Source organism: Electrona antarctica (genome assembly GCF_951216825.1).
Source record: "Electrona antarctica genome assembly, contig: scaffold_56, whole genome shotgun sequence".
NCBI lineage: Eukaryota > Metazoa > Chordata > Actinopteri > Myctophiformes > Myctophidae > Electrona > Electrona antarctica.
The window spans coordinates 619,519-642,607 of NW_027638622.1; the positions used below are offsets into that span (position 1 = coordinate 619,519).

Consider the following 23,089-nt stretch of genomic DNA (forward strand, 5'->3'; position numbering starts at 1 on the left):
GAGCTGGCCTGTCCTGTAAGTCTATTACTGTAGGCTCTCTGGTGGAGCTGGCCTGTCCTGTAAGTTCTGTAGTAGAGCTCTTCACGGGTCCAAAAAAATGGTTCCGAAATCCAAAAAAAGTATCTGTGACATGTTACCGATTCCGACCAGTTCCGAAAATATTTTCAAATAGTTAAACCAAACCCGAATGGATCCGTGACAATTTCGTCCGATTCCGACCCGTTCCGAGATTTCTTTCAAATTGCGGCGCTGAGTCCGACCGAGATCCGATTATTTCCGACATTCCAGAGAGACCCGACCCAGCTGAGCCAGGCAGACATAAATGTGGACTATATAGAAATAATATAACTCAATGCACTTATAAACAGCTCCTACTTGGCTCTCTTCTTTATCCACGTGTGGGGAATTGGACACACAGGAGAGTTGTCATGGTTGCTTTAAACCTTCTTATATTAATTAGATTTGAGCTTTGCTAGTTTGCTTTCACCTCGTTGAGGTCAACACTGTTGTCGGGATCCGTGATCGTGATATAAAGTATAATTGCACGCCGGTGTTTTCATTCAAATCAGCGCAAGATAAAACCATCGCGCTGCTGATCCTAAACCAGCATAATCATCACACGTAACACAGCCGTTGGTGTCGCTGCAACACTAACCTGATCCTAGGTCAGCATAAATTATCACACTTTAGTTTAAACAGAACGTTTTTCCCCGTTTCTCTCCTCCGCAGCGATGCGGAGCATGAGCGCACATGCCGCAGACAGAGAGAAAGAGTAGCTATATAGCCTCAGTCAGACTGGCACACAATAACACACTGAATGAATATTTTATTAACATTTGCAACAACAACAAAAAAGGACAGACAGTAGCCTACGGGTCTTCATTACGCATAATGAGCCGCTCTGATGCAGCTGGCCTGTGAGTCTTTAGTTGAACATCATTTATTACAGACTTTCTTCTTCAGAGAACTATATTTTAGAAGGCATTTAGCATCGGCCACATGTTTAACAGGGTTGTGTGTCCTTAGCAGGTCCAGGGTCAGTTCTTATAGGCAGTGTGTGTGTGTGTAACCCTTTCAGCAGGTCCAGGGTCAGTTCTTATATGCAGTGTGTGTGTAACCCTTTCAGCAGGTCCAGGGTCAGTTCTTAAAGCAGTGTGTGTGTGTGGTTAACCCCTTCAGCAGGTCCAGGGTCAGCAGCAGCATCAGATCCAGCAGCAACAACACTCTGAGCAACAACACATCCAAGTCCAGGTTGGTGTTTTAACCCTAAACCCTAAACCCTATCCTTAAGCTCTAACCCTGGCTTAATGAACCCTAAACCCTATCCTTAAGCTCTAACCCTGGCTTAATGCACCCTAAACCCTATCCTTAAGCCTGGTTTAATTAACCCTAAACCCTATCCTTAAGCCCTAACCCTGGCTTAATTAACCCTAAACCCTATCCTTAAGCCCTAACCCTGGCTTAATTAACCCTAAACCTGGTGGTTTTGGGTGAAAAAACAAAAAATGTGTTTGATTTTTCGCTGTCTTTTTTTCTTCTTTCTCTGCACATCAGCTGACTCTTGACAGGAGAGCCCAGCTTGGTGCTATGTATTACTGCATCTCCACCCTTTGACTCTGGTGCTATGTAGTACTGCACCCTTTGGCCCTCATTTATCAATCGAGTGTAAAATCTGCCCCAAATTCGAGTGTAGGATTCGTAGTACACCCACGTCGGGTCGGCATTTACAAAGTGATCGCAGACAGCGGTTTCTTCCTAATTTCATTCCTAGCAGTGATAAATGTGACGGCTGAAATCAATCTGGCACGCCCTATAAAATCAAGCCTCGCCCTCGTTTTTGCGACATGAACAACTGCAATACGACCTGGAAACCATGGTTACAGGAAAATAAAAGTTTCACTCGCTTGCCCCCTCCCATACACACACACACACACACACACAGACTCACGCACAAGCAACTTGTTGTATCTTAAATAAATAAACCTGCATGAATTAAATAAAGCTGTAGGACTACGCTGTCTGTTTCTCCTCTCGCTTCGCTTCCCTTGCTGCCCGCATCACCCCCCCCGCACGCACGCACGCACGCACATATCGCGATTTGCAAGCAACTGTCACTGTGTGTTGTTAGTTGTATATTAAATTATTAAAGTCTTTTTAATTTAATATACAACAAGATATATTGGTGAACGAAAACCTGAACCTGTGAACCATGAATTAAATAACAAATAGGCACACACAGGCTGCTGTTTTGCATAGGTGCTCCTCCTGTCCTGTCTGTCTGTCTCTCTCTATCACTGTGGTCCGTCCGTGACCGTGACCAACTGACCATGCACCGCACGTTCGACAGACTATTTAGATTGCCTCGCAGTCGCTGCAGTGGCTGGGCACTGGTGGTGGTGGGCTGGCTGGGTAGCCTACCTATATCTCCGATGCGGTTCCCACGTGCGCTGGCACGGTACATTTGGCATTCGAGCGACGCGTCGGGTTTATTAAACGAGGAGGAGATTGCACATACCGTAACTCCAGAAAGACATCGGCCTGCTGTAGATTAGGCTACAGTAGGCTACCCACGTTGGGACTCTCCGCAGCTGCAGCACTGCACTAGCCTATAGTACTCTCCAACGTCCCGTCATGGAAATATTTCAGCACAGACAGCCCAAATCCTCGCATGCATGCGCTCATGCAAAACACTGTTTAAATGGCTTAAGCATCTGACTTGCAACATTGTTTTTAATTGCGCGATTTTAATTACTTGTAAAGTTGGAAATCTCCTACAAATTTCATATGACACAAAGACACATCTTATATGTATTTAGCCCATATATACCTATACAGTTTTATATAAACATTTTAGGAGTGAATACATATGTTTAGATGCCTGTGACAGCCTCTCAGCTGGTCAAACAATGCTGCTCCGCTGTTCTACGACAAAAAACAGGTGAGGACAAAGCTCCCGACAGCTCCCGACCAGACGTGAGTTTTGTCTTGGCACAAGATAATTTTCAATCTTTGGCGCAAATCGTAAATGCCGAAAATTGCGGTAATTTCGGCGTACACCCATATTTTGGCGTACGCACGGTTGATAAATGAGGGCCTTTGACTCTGGTGCTATGTAGTACTGCACCCTTTGACTCTGGTGCTATGTAGTACTGCACCCTTTGACTCTGGTGCTATGTAGTACTGCATCTCCACCCTTTAACTCTGTATTACTTCAAACGGCTGCCTTTCAGCAGAGCATCCGTCCAAATGAAAAAACTCAACCCACTAAATTCAATTCAGTTAAATTCAACTCAACGTGGGCGTGTCCATTTGGTCATTGTGGGTCATTAGCGGTAACAATCAGGGGTTCAGAGTCTTGCTCAAGGACACTTCCACACTAACTCTGGGGGAGCCCACAGGGTTCGAACTGGCAACCTTCTGGTTACCATCCAGCCACTCTACCGCTGAGACGAAAGGCTTCCGTGAGCTGATGGTATTTCTGTATGCCCCCACCCCTAGGCTATAACCTACCAGAGCCCAGTGTGCAAATATGGGGCGGGACATTGCAGGAAAATAAGCTAATACTGAGAGAGAGGAGCCTAATATCCACAGGGATATCGCTACGCAAGGCTAGCAGTGCCAGGTGGTGGTAACTGGTAACTGTATGCTTAGTCCTTATAGGTCATCATATGACCCCTCCCCCCCAGGTGCAGATCCAGGGTCAGCAGCATGGTCAGATGCTGGGTCAGATCCAGGGTCAGCAGCATGGTCAGATGCTGGGTCAGGTCCTAACCCATATGACACCTCCTCCTCCCTCAGGTGCAGATCCAGGGTCAGGTCCTAACCCATATGACCCCCCCCCAGGTGCAGATCCAGGGTCAAGTCCTAACCCATATGACCCCTCCCCCCCCAGGTGCAGATCCAGGGTCAGGTCCCAACCCATATGACCCCTCCCCCCCCCCCCCCCCAGGTGCAGATCCAGGGTCAGGTCCCAACCCATATGACCCCCCCCCCAGGTGCAGATCCAGGGTCAGCAGCATGGTCAGATGCTGGGTCAGGTCCTAACCCATATGACCCCTCCCCCCCCCAGGTGCAGATCCAGGGTCAGCAGCATAGTCAGATGCTGGGTCAGAACCTAACCCATATGACCCCTCCAACCCCAGGTGCAGATCCAGGGTCAGCAGCATGGTCAGATGCTGGGTCAGGTCCTAACCCATATGACCCCCCCCCCCCCCTCCCCCCCAGGTGCAGATCCAGGGTCAGGTCCTAACCCATATGACCCCTCCCCCCCAGGTGCAGATCCAGGGTCAGGTCCTAACCCATATGACCCCTCCCCCCCCCCCCCCCCAGGTGCAGATCCAGGGTCAGGTCCTAACCCATATGACCCCTCCCCCCCAGGTGCAGATCCAGGGTCAGCAGCATGGTCAGATGCTGGGTCAGGTCCTAACCCATATGACCCCTCCCCCCCAGGTGCAGATCCAGGGTCAGCAGCATGGTCAGATGCTGGGTCAGGTTCTCCAGATGCCCGCTGGGTCTCACCAGATCATCTCTGGGTCTCACCCTGGAGGAGTGACCATCCAGCATGGAGACCTGACGGAGGAACAGCACCAACAGGTCAGTGTGACGGAAGCATTTATATGTTACTCATGATCAGAGCTTCCGTTGCTCCAGACTGTATGACGGAAGCATTTATATGTTACTCATGATCAGAGCTTCCGTTGCTCCAGACTGTATGACGGAAGCATTTATATGTTACTCATGATCAGAGCTTCTGTTGCTCCAGACTGTATGACGGAAGCATTTATATGTTACTCATGATCAGAGCTTCTGTTGCTCCAGACTGTATGACGGAAGCATTCATATTTGACTCATGATCAGAGCTTCTGTTGCTCCAGACTGTATGACGGAAGCATTTATATGTTACTCATGATCAGAGCTTCCGTTGCTCCAGACTGTACGACGGAAGCATTCATATTTGACTCATGATCAGAGCTTCCGTTGCTCCAGACTGTATGACGGAAGCATTCATATTTGACTCATGATCAGAGCTTCCGTTGCTCCAGACTGTATGACGGAAGCATTCATATTTGACTCATGATCAGAGCTTCCGTTGCTCCAGACTGTACGACGGAAGCATTTATACTTGACTCATGATCAGAGCTTCCGTTGCTCCAGACTGTACGACGGAAGCATTTATACTTGACTCATGATCAGAGCTTCCGTTGCTCCAGACTGTACGACGGAAGCATTTATACTTGACTCATGATCAGAGCTTCCGTTGCTCCAGACTGTACGACGGAAGCATTTATATTTTACTCATGATCAGAGCTTCTGTTGCTCCAGACTGTACGACGGAAGCATTTATATTTTACTCGTGATCAGAGCTTCTGTTGCTCCAGACTGTATGACGGAAGCATTTATATTTTACTCATGATCAGAGCTTCTGTTGCTCCAGACTGTACGACGGAAGCATTTATATTTTACTCATGATCAGAGCTTCTGTTGCTCCAGACTGTACGACGGAAGCATTTATATTTTACTCATGATCAGAGCTTCTGTTGCTCCAGACTGTACGACGGAAGCATTTATATTTTACTCATGATCAGAGCTTCTGTTGCTCCAGACTGTACGACGGAAGCATTTATATTTTACTCATGATCAGAGCTTCCGTTGCTCCAGACTGTATGACGGAAGCTTTTTTATTTCTCTCTCTCTCTCTCGCTCTCTCTCTCTCTCTCTCTGTCTCTCTCTCTGTCTCTCTCTCTCTCTCTGTCTCTCTATGTATCTATGTATCTCTCTGTCTCTGTCTCTGTCTCTCTCTCTTTCTCTTTCTCTCTCTCTCTCTGTCTCTGTCTCTGTCTCTGTCTCTGTCTCTGTCTCTGTCTCTGTCTCTCTCTCTCTCTCTCTCTCTCTCTCTCTCTCTCTATGTCTCTCTCTCAGCTCCAGGCCCAGCTGGTAGCTGCCGTGTCCTCGGGGCAGCAGATCCAGATCCAGACAGTGGGGGCGCTGTCCCCCAGCCAGCATCACCACCAGGGGGTGCTCCAGCCTGCCAAGAAGCGCAGAGTGGACAACAACCATCAGCCAATCACAGTGTCCTACGCCCTGCCTGGCCAGCAGGTGGCCACAGTCCTGGCTATCCCTCAGGTAATCTTAACAAGTGTGTGTGTGTGTGTGTGTGTGTGTGTGTGTGTGTGTGTGTGTGTGTGTGTGTGTGTGTGTGTGTGTGTGTGTGTGTGTGTGTGTGTGTGTGTGTGTGTGTGTGTGTGTGTGTGTGTGTGTGTGTGTGTGTGTGTGTGTGTGTGTGTGTGTGTGTGTGTGTGTGTGTGTGTGTGTGTGTGTGTGTGTGTGTGTGTGTGTGTGCGTGAGAGAGACACCCCCACAGGGGCTGGTGTCGAGACGGTCCGACCCACGGTTGTCCAGAACCGCCACAAAGGGCCTCTGTCCGGGCTCTGGACAGGGCCCCTGCCTGGGCTCTGGACAGGGCCTCTGCCTGGGCTCTGGACAGGGCCTCTGCCTGGGCTCTGGACAGGGCCTCTGCGTCCAGACCTCCTGACTGTGGGGCTCTGGACAGGGCCTCTGCCTGGGCTCTGGACAGGGCCTCTGCGTCCAGACCTCCTGACTGTGGGGCTCTGGACAGGGCCTCTGCGTCCAGACCTCCTGACTGTGGGGCTCTGGACAGGGCCTCTGCCTGGGCTCTGGACAGGGCCTCTGCGTCCAGACCTCCTGACCGTGGGGCTCTGGACAGGGCCTCTGCGTCCAGACCTCCTGACTGTGGGGCTCTGGACAGGGCCTCTGCGTCCAGACCTCCTGACCGTGGGGCTCTGGACAGGGCCTCTGCGTCCAGACCTCCTGACCGTGGGGCTCTGGACAGGGCCTCTGCGTCCAGACCTCCTGACCGTGGGGCTCTGGACAGGGCCTCTGCGTCCAGACTTCCTGACCGTGGGGCTCTGGACAGGGCCTCTGCGTCCAGACCTCCTGACCGTGGGGCTCTGGACAGGGCCTCTGCGTCCAGACCTCCTGACCGTGGGGCTCTGGACAGGGCCTCTGCGTCCAGACCTCCTGACCGTGGGGCTCTGGACAGGGCCTCTGCGTCCAGACCTCCTGACCGTGGGGCTCTGGACAGGGCCTCTGCGTCCAGACCTCCTGACCGTGGGGCTCTGGACAGGGCCTCTGCGTCCAGACCTCCTGACCGTGGGGCTCTGGACAGGGCCTCTGCGTCCAGACCTCCTGACCGTGGGGCTCTGGACAGGGCCTCTGCGTCCAGACCTCCTGACCGTGGGGCTCTGGACAGGGCCTCTGCGTCCAGACCTCCTGACCGTGGGGCTCTGGACAGGGCCTCTGCGTCCAGACCTCCTGACCGTGGGGCTCTGGACAGGGCCTCTGCGTCCAGACCTCCTGACCGTGTACAGTTATGATTAGGGATGGAGCTCGATAACAGATACCCGAAAATATCCGATAACAAGCTTATTGAGTACCCGAGATCAATAAGCTTTGGGCTTATGAAGCCTGTTATAGAGCATAGCGGCCCATGGCGTCATGTTTAAACAATCAAGACAAGAGGTGATCAATAAATAAATCTAATCATCCACGCTGGCACAAACATGTGGGTCTAAAAGTTTATTGACACCTGCCATCCAGCGCTGTCCGGGGAAACTACATTACGCTTTTAAATTGATGGTTCACATAATAACCAGTTAATAGTTTCTGGTAAAAAGGTACTTTCCTTCTGTCTGTTAGTAAAGTACAGTATTTATCTGTCTGTTAGTAAAGGACAGGATTTGAGGCTCTAGTAAAATAGATACTGGTTCTGTTCACAATGTATCGTCTCTCGTCTTTCCACAAAACAATAGAACAGGATGGATTAGAACCCGGATCGATAAGCCTGATCGATAAGGTGATCGATAAGCCTGATCGATAAGCCTGATCGATAAGCCTGATCGATAAGCCTGATCGATAAGGTGATCGATAAGCCTGATCGATAAGGTGATCGATAAGCCTGATCGATAAGCCTGATCGATAAGGTGATCGATAAGCCTGATCGATAAGCCTGATCGATAAGGTGATCGATAAGGTGATCGATAATCCTGATCGATAAGGTGATCGATAAGGTGATCGATAAGCCTGATCGATAAGGTGATCGATAAGCCTGATCGATAAGGTGATCGATAAGCCTGATCGATAAGGTGATCGATAAGCCTGATCGATAAGGTGATCGATAAGCCTGATCGATAAGGTGATCGATAAGCCTGATCGATAAGCCTGATCGATAAGGTGATCGATAATCCTGATCGATAAGGTGATCGATAAGCCTGATCGATAAGGTGATCGATAAGCCTGATCGATAAGGTGATCGATAAGCCTGATCGATAAGGTGATCGATAAGCCTGATCGATAAGCCTGATCGATAAGGTGATCGATAAGCCTGATCGATAAGGTGATCGATAAGGTGATCGATAAGCCTGATCGATAAGGTGATCGTTATCAATAAAACATTCAATAGAACATGATCGATTAGAACCCGGATCGATAAGCCTGATCGATAAGGTGATCGATAATCCTGATCGATAAGGTGATCGATAAGGTGATCGATAAGCCTGATCGATAAGCCTGATCGATAAGGTGATCGATAAGCCTGATCGATAAGGTGATCGATAAGCCTGATCGATAAGGTGATCGATAAGCCTGATCGATAAGCCTGATCGATAAGGTGATCGATAATCCTGATCGATAAGGTGATCGATAAGCCTGATCGATAAGGTGATCGATAAGCCTGATCGATAAGGTGATCGATAAGGTGATCGATAAGCCTGATCGATAAGGTGATCGATAAGCCTGATCGATAAGGTGATCGATAAGGTGATCGATAAGCCTGATCGATAAGGTGATCGATAAGGTGATCGATAAGCCTGATCGATAAGGTGATCGTTATCAATAAAACATTCAATAGAACATGATCGATTAGAACCCGGATCGATAAGCCTGATCGATAAGGTGATCGATAATCCTGATCGATAAGGTGATCGATAAGGTGATCGATAAGCCTGATCGATAAGCCTGATCGATAAGGTGATCGATAAGGTGATCGATAAGCCTGATCGATAAGCCTGATCGATAAGGTGATCGATAAGGTGATCGATAAGCCTGATCGATAAGGTGATCGATAAGCCTGATCGATAAGGTGATCGATAAGGTGATCGATAAGGTGATCAATAAGAATGATCGATAAGCCTGATCGATAAGGTGATCGATAAGCCTGATCGATTAGAACCCGGATGGATAAGCCTGATCAATAAGCCTGATCGATAAGCCTGATCGATAAGGTGATCGTTATCAATAAAACATTAACGAGCTCCATCCCTAGTTATGATGTAATGATGATGTAATGGTGACATCATTCTCCTCAGGGCCAACAGCAGAGCTACGTCCAGACCTCCTGACCGTTAGGGGTGATGGTTCCTGGGTTAAGGATGGGATGGTTGTATTGTATCTCCTCTACAGCGGGTGATGGTTATGATGGGATGGTTGTATTGTGGGGCGACTGTGGCTCAAGAGGTAGAGCAGGTCGTCCAATGATCCAAGGGTCGGCGGTTCGAATCCCGGCTCCTCCTGTCTACATGTCGAAGTGTCCTTGGGCAAGACACTGAACCCCAAATTGCTCCCGATGTGCTGGTTGGTACCTTGCATGGCTTCCGCTGCAATCGGTGTATGAATGTGTGTATGAATGGGTGAATGTAATGCACAATCTATGTAAAACGCCTTGGATAAAGGCGCTATATAAATGCACCATTTACCATTTATTGTATCACCTCTACAGCGGTTAGGGGTGATGGTTATGATGGGATGGTTGTATTGTGACATGTTGTAATGTGATGGTTGTATTGTATCTCCTCAGGGTCAGCAGCAGAGCTACGTCCAGCTGCGTCCAGACCTCCTGACGGTGGACAGCTCTCACCTCTACAGCGCTACAGGAACCATCACCAGTCCTACTGGAGAGACCTGGACCATCCCTGTGTACTCTGCCCCAGGAGGGGTGGGGGGGAGAGGGGAGGTCACACACATCACTATACCCCAGGTAACCATAACCCTACACCCCCTAACCCTAACCCTACACCACCCCACACCGCCACACCACACCACAGAGACCTGGTGTCCCCTCTCCCCCCGGGGCAGAGTAAACAGGGATGTTTACTCTGCCCCGGGGTGAGAGGGGAGGTCACTCGCATCACTATACCACAGGTCAGGACCACTAAACCACACTACCCTACACCACTACACTACACCACTACACTACACTACACCACTACACTACACCACTACACCACTACACCACACCGCACCACTACACCACACCACACAACTACACCACACCACACAACTACACCACACCACACCACTACACCACACCACACCGCACAACTACACCACACCGCACCACTACACCACACCACACCACTACACTACACCACTACACTACACTACACCACTACACTACACCACTACACCACTACACCACACCACTACACCACACCACACAACTACACCACACCACACAACTACACCACAACGCACCACTACACCACACCACACAACTACACCGCACCACTACACCACACCACACAACTACACCACAACGCACCACTACACCACACCACACCACTACACCACACCACACAATTACACCACAACGCACCACTACACCACACCACACCACTACACCACACCACACCACTACACCACACCGCACCACTACACCACACCACACCACACATCACCATACCCCAGGTAACCCTGACCCACACATCACCATCATAGCGTGGCACCGACTCACCGAGTGCCGCGCCACGAGCTTGTAAATCTGCTATTTTTGAAAAATCGTGAAAATGTGTGCACATCTTTGAATATATATTCTTTCACAGCGAACGTTTTTAACTCAAACCTTTGAGGGGTCCCTGGAACAACATATTTTCCGATGGGAGTCGGCGGCCAATTACATAATGTTTGGGGTCCGTGACATGAAACATATTTTGAGAACCACTGATATAGAAACATAGTTTTTTCTGAAGACTGTCATGATTTAGAATCTGGTCTCAGGTCTAAATAGATTAACCCATTCTGGGTGGGAACCCCTTTTGGTGTTTTAACTAAACATTATGTTATACTTTAGCTATTGAAAAATAGCAGATCTACAAGCTCATAGCGCGCCACTCGGTGGCGCACTATGAGCTTTTAGGTCTGCTATTTTTGAAAAATCTTGAAAATGCGGCACAAATCTTTGAATATATATTCTTTCAGAAGACTTTTTATTTATTTTGACGTCAGGTCTAAATGGGTTAAGAGCGTCTACTAAATGCCTACATTGTAGAAGGTAAAGTAAAGTCTAACCCAGGTCTGATAAATACTACATTGTAGAAGGTAAAGTAAAGTCTAACCCAGGTCTGATAAATACTACATTGTAGAAGGTAAAGTCTAACCCAGGTCTGATAAATACTACATTGTAGAAGGTAAAGTCTAACCCAGGTCTGATAAATACTACATTGTAGAAGGTAAAGTCTAACCCAGGTCTGATAAATACTACATTGTAGAAGGTAAAGTCTAACCCAGGTCTGATAAATACTACATTGTAGAAGGTAAAGTCTAACCCAGGTCTGATAAATACTACATTGTAGAAGGTAAAGTCTAACCCAGGTCTGATAAATACTACATTGTAGAAGGTAAAGTAAAGTCTAACCCAGGTCTGATAAATACTACATTGTAGAAGGTAAAGTAAAGTCTAACCCAGGTCTGATAAATACTACATTGTAGAAGGTAAAGTAAAGTCTAACCCAGGTCTGATAAATACTACATTGTAGAAGGTAAAGTAAAGTCTAACCCAGGTCTGATAAATGCCTACATTGTAGAAGGTAAAGTAAAGTCTAACCCAGGTCTGATAAATACTACATTGTAGAAGGTAAAGTAAAGTCTAACCCAGGTCTGATAAATACTACATTGTAGAAGGTAAAGTCTAACCCAGGTCTGAAGTCTAACCCTTGGTCTCCTCCAGGAGGCGTAGGGTTAGCCCTAACCCTAACCATTGTAGAAGGTAAAGTCTAACCCAGGTCTGAAGTCTAACCCTTGGTCTCCTCCAGGAGGGTTAGGGTTAGGGTTAGCCCTAACCCTAACCATTGTAGAAGGTAAAGTAAAACCTTAACCCAGGTCTGATAAATACTATACTATATAAGTCACGACAAACACAGTCTAACCCTAACCCTTGGTCTCCCTCCAGGAGGCGTACGGCGCTGTGCAGAGTCACGACAAACACACCCTGAAGATGAGCCAGACGGCCCAGGCGGTCTCCTCCATCACCTCAGGAGACGAGGTGGTCCACACCCTCTCCACCTTCCACGGAGCACAGCTGATGAACGGAAACCAGATCCACATCTACCCCAACGCCACGCACCCCCTCATCTGGGACCCCCAGCAGCAGGTGTTGCACACACAGGACAGCCAACAGGTACAGGTGAGACCTTACCCCAGGTGAAGGAGTTTAGTATCTGTAGGGAATGAGGCATTACCCCAGGTGAAGGAGTTTAGTATCTGTAGAATGAGGCATTACCCCAGGTGAAGGAGTTTAGTATCTGTAGAATGAGACATTACCCCAGGTGAAGGAGTTTAGTATCTGTAGGGAATGAGGCATTACCCCAGGTGAAGGAGTTTAGTATCTGTAGAATGAGACCTTACCCCAGGTGAAGGAGTTTAGTATCTGTAGAATGAGGCATTACCCCAGGTGAAGGAGTTTAGTATCTGTAGAATGAGGCATTACCCCAGGTGAAGGAGTTTAGTATCTGTAGGGAATGAGGCATTACCCCAGGTGAAGGAGTTTAGTATCTGTAGGGAATGAGACCTTACCCCAGGTGAAGGAGTTTAGTATCTGTAGGGAATGAGGCATTACCCCAGGTGAAGGAGTTTAGTATCTGTAGGGAATGAGACCTTACCCCAGGTGAAGGAGTTTAGTATCTGTAGAATGAGGCATTACCCCAGGTGAAGGAGTTTAGTATCTGTAGAATGAGACATTACCCCAGGTGAAGGAGTTTAGTATCTGTAGGGAATGAGGCATTACCCCAGGTGAAGGAGTTTAGTATCTGTAGAATGAGACCTTACCCCAGGTGAAGGAGTTTAGTATCTGTAGAATGAGGCATTACCCCAGGTGAAGGAGTTTAGTATCTGTAGAATGAGGCATTACCCCAGGTGAAGGAGTTTAGTATCTGTAGGGAATGAGGCATTACCCCAGGTGAAGGAGTTTAGTATCTGTAGGGAATGAGACCTTACCCCAGGTGAAGGAGTTTAGTATCTGTAGGGAATGAGGCATTACCCCAGGTGAAGGAGTTTAGTATCTGTAGGGAATGAGACCTTACCCCAGGTGAAGGAGTTTAGTATCTGTAGGGAATGAGGCATTACCCCAGGTGAAGGAGTTTAGTATCTGTAGGGAATGAGACCTTACCCCAGGTGAAGGAGTTTAGTATCTGTAGAATGAGGCATTACCCCAGGTGAAGGAGTTTAGTATCTGTAGGGAATGAGACATTACCCCTGGTGAAGGAGTTTAGTATCTGTAGAATGAGACATTACCCCAGGTGAAGGAGTTTAGTATCTGTAGAATGAGACATTACCCCAGGTGAAGGAGTTTAGTATCTGTAGGGAATGAGACATTACCCCTGGTGAAGGAGTTTAGTATCTGTAGAATGAGACATTACCCCAGGTGAAGGAGTTTAGTATCTGTAGGGAATGAGACCTTACCCCAGGTGAAGGAGTTTAGTATCTGTAGAATGAGACATTACTCCAGGTGAAGGAGTTTAGTATCTGTAGGGAATGAGACCTTACCCCAGGTGAAGGAGTTTAGTATCTGTAGAATGAGACATTACTCCAGGTGAAGGAGTTTAGTATCTGTAGGGAATGAGACCTTACCCCTGGTGAAGGAGTTTAGTATCTGTAGAATGAGACATTACCCCAGGTGAAGGAGTTTAGTATCTGTAGGGAATGAGACATTACCCCAGGTGAAGGAGTTTAGTATCTGTAGAATGAGACCTTACCCCAGGTGAAGGAGTTTAGTATCTGTAGAATGAGACATTACCCCTGGTGAAGGAGTTTAGTATCTGTAGAATGAGACATTACCCCAGGTGAAGGAGTTTAGTATCTGTAGAATGAGACATTACCCCAGGTGAAGGAGTTTAGTATCTGTAGGGAATGAGACATTACCCCAGGTGAAGGAGTTTAGTATCTGTAGAATGAGGCATTACCCCAGGTGAAGGAGTTTAGTATCTGTAGAATGAGACATTACCCCAGGTGAAGGAGTTTAGTATCTGTAGAATGAGACCTTACCCCAGGAGAAGGAGTTTAGTATCTGTAGGGAATGAGACATTACCCCAGGTGAAGGAGTTTAGTATCTGTAGAATGATACATTACCCCAGGTGAAGGAGTTTAGTATCTGTAGGGAATGAGACATTACCCCTGGTGAAGGAGTTTAGTATCTGTAGAATGAGACATTACCCCAGGTGAAGGAGTTTAGTATCTGTAGGGAATGAGACATTACCCCAGGTGAAGGAGTTTAGTATCTGTAGAATGAGACATTACCCCAGGTGAAGGAGTTTAGTATCTGTAGAATGAGGCATTACCCCAGGTGAAGGAGTTTAGTATCTGTAGGGAATGAGGCATTACCCCAGGTGAAGGAGTTTAGTATCTGTAGGGAATGAGACATTACCCCAGGTGAAGGAGTTTAGTATCTGTAGAATGAGACATTACCCCTGGTGAAGGAGTTTAGTATCTGTAGGGAATGAGACATTACCCCAGGTGAAGGAGTTTAGTATCTGTAGGGAATGAGACATTACCCCAGGTGAAGGAGTTTAGTATCTGTAGAATGAGACATTACCCCAGGAGAAGGAGTTTAGTATCAGTAGAATGAGACATTACCCCAGGTGAAGGAGTTTAGTATCTGTAGGGAATGAGACATTACCCCAGGAGAAGGAGTTTAGTATCTGTAGGGAATGAGACATTACCCCAGGTGAAGGAGTTTAGTATCTGTAGGGAATGAGACATTACCCCTGGTGAAGGAGTTTAGTATCTGTAGGGAATGAGACATTACCCCAGGTGAAGGAGTTTAGTATCTGTAGGGAATGAGACATTACCCCAGGTGAAGGAGTTTAGTATCTGTAGGGAATGAGACCTTACCCCAGGTGAAGGAGTTTAGTATCTGTAGAATGAGACATTACCCCAGGTGAAGGAGTTTAGTATCTGTAGGGAATGAGACATTACCCCAGGTGAAGGAGTTTAGTATCTGTAGGGAATGAGGCATTACCCCAGGTGAAGGAGTTTAGTATCTGTAGGGAATGAGACATTACCCCAGGTGAAGGAGTTTAGTATCTGTAGGGAATGAGGCATTACCCCAGGTGAAGGAGTTTAGTATCTGTAGGGAATGAGACATTACCCCAGGTGAAGGAGTTTAGTATCTGTAGGGAATGAGACATTACCCCAGGTGAAGGAGTTTAGTATCTGTAGGGAATGAGACATTACCCCAGGTGAAGGAGTTTAGTATCTGTAGGGAATGAGACCTTACCCCAGGTGAAGGAGTTTAGTATCTGTAGAATGAGACATTACCCCAGGTGAAGGAGTTTAGTATCTGTAGAATGAGGCATTACCCCTGGTGAAGGAGTTTAGTATCTGTAGGGAATGAGACATTACCCCAGGTGAAGGAGTTTAGTATCTGTAGGGAATGAGGCATTACCCCAGGTGAAGGAGTTTAGTATCTGTAGGGAATGAGACATTACCCCAGGTGAAGGAGTTTAGTATCTGTAGGGAATGAGACATTACCCCAGGTGAAGGAGTTTAGTATCTGTAGGGAATGAGACATTACCCCAGGTGAAGGAGTTTAGTATCTGTAGGGAATGAGACCTTACCCCAGGTGAAGGAGTTTAGTATCTGTAGGGAATGAGACCTTACCCCAGGTGAAGGAGTTTAGTATCTGTAGGGAATGAGGCATTACCCCAGGTGAAGGAGTTTAGTATCTGTAGAATGAGACCTTACCCCAGGTGAAGGAGTTTAGTATCTGTAGAATGAGGCATTACCCCAGGTGAAGGAGTTTAGTATCTGTAGAATGAGACATTACCCCAGGTGAAGGAGTTTAGTATCTGTAGAATGAGACATTACCCCAGGTGAAGGAGTTTAGTATCTGTAGGGAATGAGACATTACCCCAGGTGAAGGAGTTTAGTATCTGTAGGGAATGAGGCATTACCCCTGGTGAAGGAGTTTAGTATCTGTAGGGAATGAGACATTACCCCTGGTGAAGGAGTTTAGTATCTGTAGAATGAGACATTACCCCAGGTGAAGGAGTTTAGTATCTGTAGGGAATGAGACCTTACCCCAGGTGAAGGAGTTTAGTATCTGTAGAATGATACATTACCCCTGGTGAAGGAGTTTAGTATCTGTAGAATGAGACATTACCCCAGGTGAAGGAGTTTAGTATCTGTAGGGAATGAGACCTTACCCCAGGTGAAGGAGTTTAGTATCTGTAGAATGAGACATTACCCCAGGTGAAGGAGTTTAGTATCTGTAGAATGAGACATTACCCCAGGTGAAGGAGTTTAGTATCTGTAGAATGAGACATTACCCCAGGTGAAGGAGTTTAGTATCTGTAGGGAATGAGGCATTACCCCAGGTGAAGGAGTTTAGTATCTGTAGGGAATGAGACATTACCCCAGGTGAAGGAGTTTAGTATCTGTAGAATGAGACATTACCCCAGGTGAAGGAGTTTAGTATCTGTAGGGAATGAGACATTACCCCAGGTGAAGGAGTTTAGTATCTGTAGAATGAGACCTTACCCCAGGTGAAGGAGTTTAGTATCTGTAGGGAATGAGACATTACCCCAGGTGAAGGAGTTTAGTATCTGTAGAATGAGACATTACCCCAGGTGAAGGAGTTTAGTATCTGTAGAATGAGACATTACCCCAGGTGAAGGAGTTTAGTATCTGTAGGGAATGAGACATTACCCCAGGTGAAGGAGTTTAGTATCTGTAGAATGAGACCTTACCCCAGGTGAAGGAGTTTAGTATCTGTAGGGAATGAGACATTACCCCAGGTGAAGGAGTTTAGTATCTGTAGGGAATGAGACATTACCCCAGGTGAAGGAGTTTAGTATCTGTAGGGAATGAGACATTACCCCAGGTGAAGGAGTTTAGTATCTGTAGGGAATGAGACATTACCCCAGGTGAAGGAGTTTAGTATCTGTAGAATGAGACATTACCCCAGGTGAAGGAGTTTAGTATCTGTAGGGAATGAGACATTACCCCAGGTGAAGGAGTTTAGTATCTGTAGGGAATGAGACCTTACCCCAGGTGAAGGAGTTTAGTATCTGTAGAATGAGACATTACCCCAGGTGAAGGAGTTTAGTATCTGTAGAATGAGACATTACCCCAGGTGAAGGAGTTTAGTATCTGTAGGGAATGAGACCTTACCCCAGGTGAAGGAGTTTAGTATCTGTAGAATGAGACATTACCCCAGGTGAAGGAGTTTAGTATCTGTAGAATGAGGCATTACCCCAGGTGAAGGAGTTTAGTATCTGTAGGGAATGAGACATTACCCCAGGTGAAGGAGTTTAGTATCTGTAGGGAATGAGACATTACCCCAGGTGAAGGAGTTTAGTATCTGTAGGGAATGAGACATTACCCCTGGTGAAGGAGTTTAGTATCTGTAGGGAATGAGACATTACCCCTGGTGAAGGAGTTTAGTATCTGTAGGGAATGAGACATTACCCCAGGTGAAGGAGTTTAGTATCTGTAGAATGAGACATTACCCCAGGTGAAGGAGTTTAGTATCTGTAGAATGAGACATTACCCCAGGTGAAGGAGTTTAGTATCTGTAGGGAATGAGGCATTACCCCAGGTGAAGGAGTTTAGTATCTGTAGAATGAGGCATTACCCCAGGAGAAGGAGTTTAGTATCTGTAGAATGAGACATTACCCCAGGTGAAGGAGTTTAGTATCTGTAGAATGAGACCTTACCCCAGGTGAAGGAGTTTAGTATCTGTAGGGAATGAGACATTACCCCAGGTGAAGGAGTTTAGTATCTGTAGGGAATGAGACATTACCCCAGGTGAAGGAGTTTAGTATCTGTAGAATGAGGCATTACCCCAGGTGAAGGAGTTTAGTATCTGTAGGGAATGAGACATTACCCCAGGTGAAGGAGTTTAGTATCTGTAGGGAATGAGACATTACCCCAGGTGAAGGAGTTTAGTATCTGTAGGGAATGAGGCATTACCCCAGGTGAAGGAGTTTAGTATCTGTAGAATGAGACCTTACCCCAGGTGAAGGAGTTTAGTATCTGTAGAATGAGGCATTACCCCAGGTGAAGGAGTTTAGTATCTGTAGGGAATGAGACATTACCCCAGGTGAAGGAGTTTAGTATCTGTAGGGAATGAGGCATTACCCCAGGTGAAGGAGTTTAGTATCTGTAGAATGAGGCATTACCCCAGGTGAAGGAGTTTAGTATCTGTAGAATGAGACATTACCCCAGGTGAAGGAGTTTAGTATCTGTAGAATGAGACATTACCCCAGGAGAAGGAGTTTAGTATCTGTAGAATGAGACATTACCCCAGGTAAAGGAGTTTAGTATCTGTAGAATGAGACATTACCCCAGGTGAAGGAGTTTAGTATCTGTAGAATGAGACCTTACCCCAGGTGAAGGAGTTTAGTATCTGTAGGGAATGAGACATTACCCCTGGTGAAGGAGTTTAGTATCTGAAGGGAATGAGACATTACTCCAGGTGAAGGAGTTTAGTATCTGTAGGGAATGAGACATTACTCCAGGTGAAGGAGTTTAGTATCTGTAGGGAATGAGGCATTACCCCAGGTGAAGGAGTTTAGTATCTGTAGGGAATGAGACATTACCCCAGGTGAAGGAGTTTAGTATCTGTAGAATGAGGCAGCACCCCAGGTGAAGGAGTTTAGTATCTGTAGGGAATGAGACCTTACCCCAGGTAAAGGAGTTTAGTATCTGTAGGGAATGAGACATTACCCCAGGTGAAGGAGTTTAGTATCTGTAGAATGAGGCATTACCCCAGGTGAAGGAGTTTAGTATCTGTAGAATGAGACATTACCCCAGGAGAAGGAGTTTAGTATCTGTAGAATGAGACATTACCCCAGGTAAAGGAGTTTAGTATCTGTAGAATGAGACATTACCCCAGGTGAAGGAGTTTAGTATCTGTAGGGAATGAGACATTACCCCAGGTGAAGGAGTTTAGTATCTGTAGGGAATGAGACCTTACCCCAGGTGAAGGAGTTTAGTATCTGTAGGGAATGAGACATTACCCCAGGTGAAGGAGTTTAGTATCTGTAGGGAATGAGACCTTACCCCTGGTGAAGGAGTTTAGTATCTGAAGGGAATGAGACATTACTCCAGGTGAAGGAGTTTAGTATCTGTAGAATGAGACATTACCCCTGGTGAAGGAGTTTAGTATCTGTAGGGAATGAGACATTACTCCAGGTGAAGGAGTTTAGTATCTGTAGGGAATGAGGCATTACCCCAGGTGAAGGAGTTTAGTATCTGTAGGGAATGAGACATTACTCCAGGTGAAGGAGTTTAGTATCTGTAGGGAATGAGGCATTACCCCAGGTGAAGGAGTTTAGTATCTGTAGAATGAGACATTACCCCTGGTGAAGGAGTTTAGTATCTGTAGAATGAGACATTACCCCTGGTGAAGGAGTTTAGTATCTGTAGAATGAGACATTACCCCAGGTGAAGGAGTTTAGTATCTGTAGAATGAGGCATTACCCCAGGTGAAGGAGTTTAGTATCTGTAGGGAATGAGACATTACCCCTGGTGAAGGAGTTTAGTATCTGTATAATGAGACATTACCCCAGGTGAAGGAGTTTAGTATCTGTAGAATGAGGCATTACCCCAGGTGAAGGAGTTTAGTATCTGTAGAATGAGACATTACCCTGACTCGTACTGACTTACAGCATGATGAAATTGAAACTGTGTGGGTTGAATTAATTTTCAAAAAAGCTAAATCAGTATTAGTGGGCACCGTCTACAGACCGCCTGACCAACATGGGTTCTATGATATACTTGAGGGGTGCTTAGCTGAGGAGGAATGTGTAGAGAAAATCCTGATTGGCGACTACAATACAGACATGCAACGAAAGGAAGCACCTGTGTTTAAGTCATTCAGTAAGTTCTGTGATCTACATAGTGTCAGTCAGCTAATTACCCAACCCACTAGAGTGTGTGATTCTACTCAAACTGTCATTGATCTCATTCTGTCCTCGGACAAATCCAGAATCTCCAAGAAAGGGGTTATTGTATGTGGGCTTAGTGATCATTTTATGATATTCTGTACCCGCAAAATACAAAAACTTAAGACCGGCTGCCACAAAACAGTCATATCAAGGGACCTCAAAACCTACTCTAGTGAGGTCTTTAACCAAGTATTGGAGAGTCTGGATTGGTCCGATGAGCTTAAAAGCACACATGTCGAAGAAGCTTGGCTTGGCTTCAAAACCAAATTTACATCAGTACTGAACAACATGGCTCCTTTGAGAACCACCAGGGGCAAAACCCGCTCGGAACCATGGATGAATTCGGACATACTGGCTGCAATGAAAGCCAGAGACAAAAAATGCTCTGAAGTTCTAAAATGCAAGTCAAAGCTAGCCAAGCGCTTCGACAGTGTTCGCCAAGCTCGTTTGAACAACCTAAATACACAACGAATCAAACTACGAAACAGTGTAACTGCCATGACCAAATCAGCTAAAAGTAACTTCATTAATGATAAAGCTGAGGAAAACAAAAACAATCCTCATGAGCTCTGGAAGCTACTAAACAATCAACTAAGCTATGGTCAGAAACTAAAAACCAGATTTTCGAACATAAACATCAAATCTGACAACACTCTCATCACTGACAACCTTGATGTGGCCAACTACTTGAATATCTTCTTTACAAACATATCAACAACTCTGGTTAACAAACTGCCCTCCCACTCTGGGCTCTTTGGTGTAGAGCACATTACAACCTTCTACAAAAACCTAGGTGTTTGTAAAGACGATTTTAAACTAGTTATGGTAACAACTGATGAGGTAATTAAGAAACTGAGTGCCCTCCAACCCCACAAGGCCACAGGACATGACAACATTCCCTCCAAATTTCTCAGAGACTCAGCCATCTCTATAGCTCCAATCATCACCCACATAGTAAACCTCTCCATCAAACAGGGACAGGTCCCCCAAGATTTCAAACTGGCCAAAGTAACCCCCTTGCACAAGAAAGGGAGTAAATTAGACCCCGGCAACTACCGCCCTATTTCTATTCTTAGTTCCATCTCGAAAGTGATGGAAAAAATAGTCTATGAACAGGTTGAAAAGTATCTTGCCACTAATAAATTATTGTACGAGTTCCAATCTGGCTTCAGAACATCCCACTCCACTGACACATGCCTCCTCTATTTGAGCGACCACATCAAACAAGAGGTGGACGCTGGCAAATACTGCGGCATGGTCATGCTGGACCTCCAAAAGGCTTTTGACACCGTGAACCACTCCATACTGGTTAACAAGCTAAAAGCAATTGGTTTCGATAGCACATCAGTGAGCTGGATGCAATCCTACCTGGAGGGGAGAGAACAGATGGTGGAAGTGAACGGAACACTGTCCCCCCCCCTCCCAGTGAGCTGTGGCGTTCCACAAGGAAGCATACTAGGGCCTCTACTGTTCCTAATATATGTAAACGACATGACTTCAGCCTGTGACTGCAACTTGTTCCTGTTCGCAGATGACTCAGCACTGCTGGTCTCGGACAGGGACAAACTGCAGGTTGAAAATGCCCTCAGCTCTGAACTCGGTAGAATCTGCACCTGGCTCGCTGATAACAAACTATCTTTACACCTGGGAAAAACTGAATCCATTCTCTTTGGCTCTATTAGTAATCTCAGCAAGGCAAATGGCTTCTTGGTTAGAGTGGGTGACAATGTTATCACACGTAAAGATGAAATTACCTACCTAGGTTCCATCCTGGAGGCTAATCTTTCCGGTGATAAAATGGCCACCAACGTAATCAAAAAAGTCAACCATAGAACAAGATTCCTCTACAGGATCTCCTCACTGGTCAACAAAAACACCTTGAAGACCTTAACAGGAGCCCTTGTACAGGGTTTCTTTGACTATGCATGCACCTCCTGGTACCACAGCACCTCAAAGGCCCTTAAAACCAGGCTCCAGACTTCCCAAAACAAACTGGTCAGGCTCCTACTTGATCTAGCCCCCCGAACCCACCTCACCCCTGCCCACTTCGACAGGCTGGAATGGCTTAGGGTCGACGACAGAGTACAGCATCTTGCAATGGGTCTGGTCCACAAGATTCGATACACCACCAAGATACCCATGTACCTGTCTAGATACTTCCTTAATGTTAACGAAGTCCACACCCACAACACCAGAGGGAGTGCAACGAACCATGTACAACCCAGATTCGGCACAAACAAGGGACTAAATTCTTTTCGCTCCTATGCCACTAAAATGTGGAACGCCCTACCAACTGTCATTAAGACATGCGAATCCCTTGACTCTTTCAAAACCGCTCTCAAAGGGCACCTACGGTCGGCTGCAATTCGAAACTGGCCCCTGTAAAATCGGAATCCCTCAAACACGAACGCAAGGACAACACTAGAGACGGTCGCGGCCACACAGCCAACTCAAGGTATGGCCACTGAGCCAACTTGGGGACCCAACGCAAGGACAACAAAAGAGACGGTCACGGCCACACAGCCAACTCAAGGTACGGCCACGGAGCCGACTTGGGGACCCAACGCAGCTCCTCCAAGGAAAACAAACAAATTAACGGAGCTGAACGTGAATCCCCCCCACCGCCCACCCCTTTTTTCCCCCTCACTGTATATGTTTCTTTTCCCTTTTTACCTCCTTTATGATGAATTCCTGTTCTGTCTATAGAAGTGTCTATTTGTACGTCTCTAAATGTTTTGATGATTTGAACATGGTGGACCCTGTTGGAAACAAGTGTAATGCTTAATTGGGTCGTCCACTCACAGTTAACAGCCTTTGTATTGAGTTTGTGCCTGAAATGTACTGTAATTCTG

The 23,089-nt window shown here is 46.6% G+C and overlaps 1 protein-coding gene across 1 annotated transcript in view; it reads left to right on the top strand.

Moving 5' to 3' along the window:
• The window catches only part of LOC306917906 (transcriptional regulator QRICH1-like), a 77,980-nt gene that overhangs the window by 6,610 nt on the left and 48,281 nt on the right, over positions 1–23,089 (top strand). The window contains exons 4-8 of the mRNA XM_079530804.1: positions 1,180–1,251; positions 4,450–4,593; positions 5,920–6,123; positions 9,872–10,051; positions 12,242–12,475. Coding sequence (XP_079386930.1) covers positions 1,180–1,251; positions 4,450–4,593; positions 5,920–6,123; positions 9,872–10,051; positions 12,242–12,475 — 834 coding nt within the window. The remainder of the gene's footprint in view (positions 1–1,179; positions 1,252–4,449; positions 4,594–5,919; positions 6,124–9,871; positions 10,052–12,241; positions 12,476–23,089) is intronic.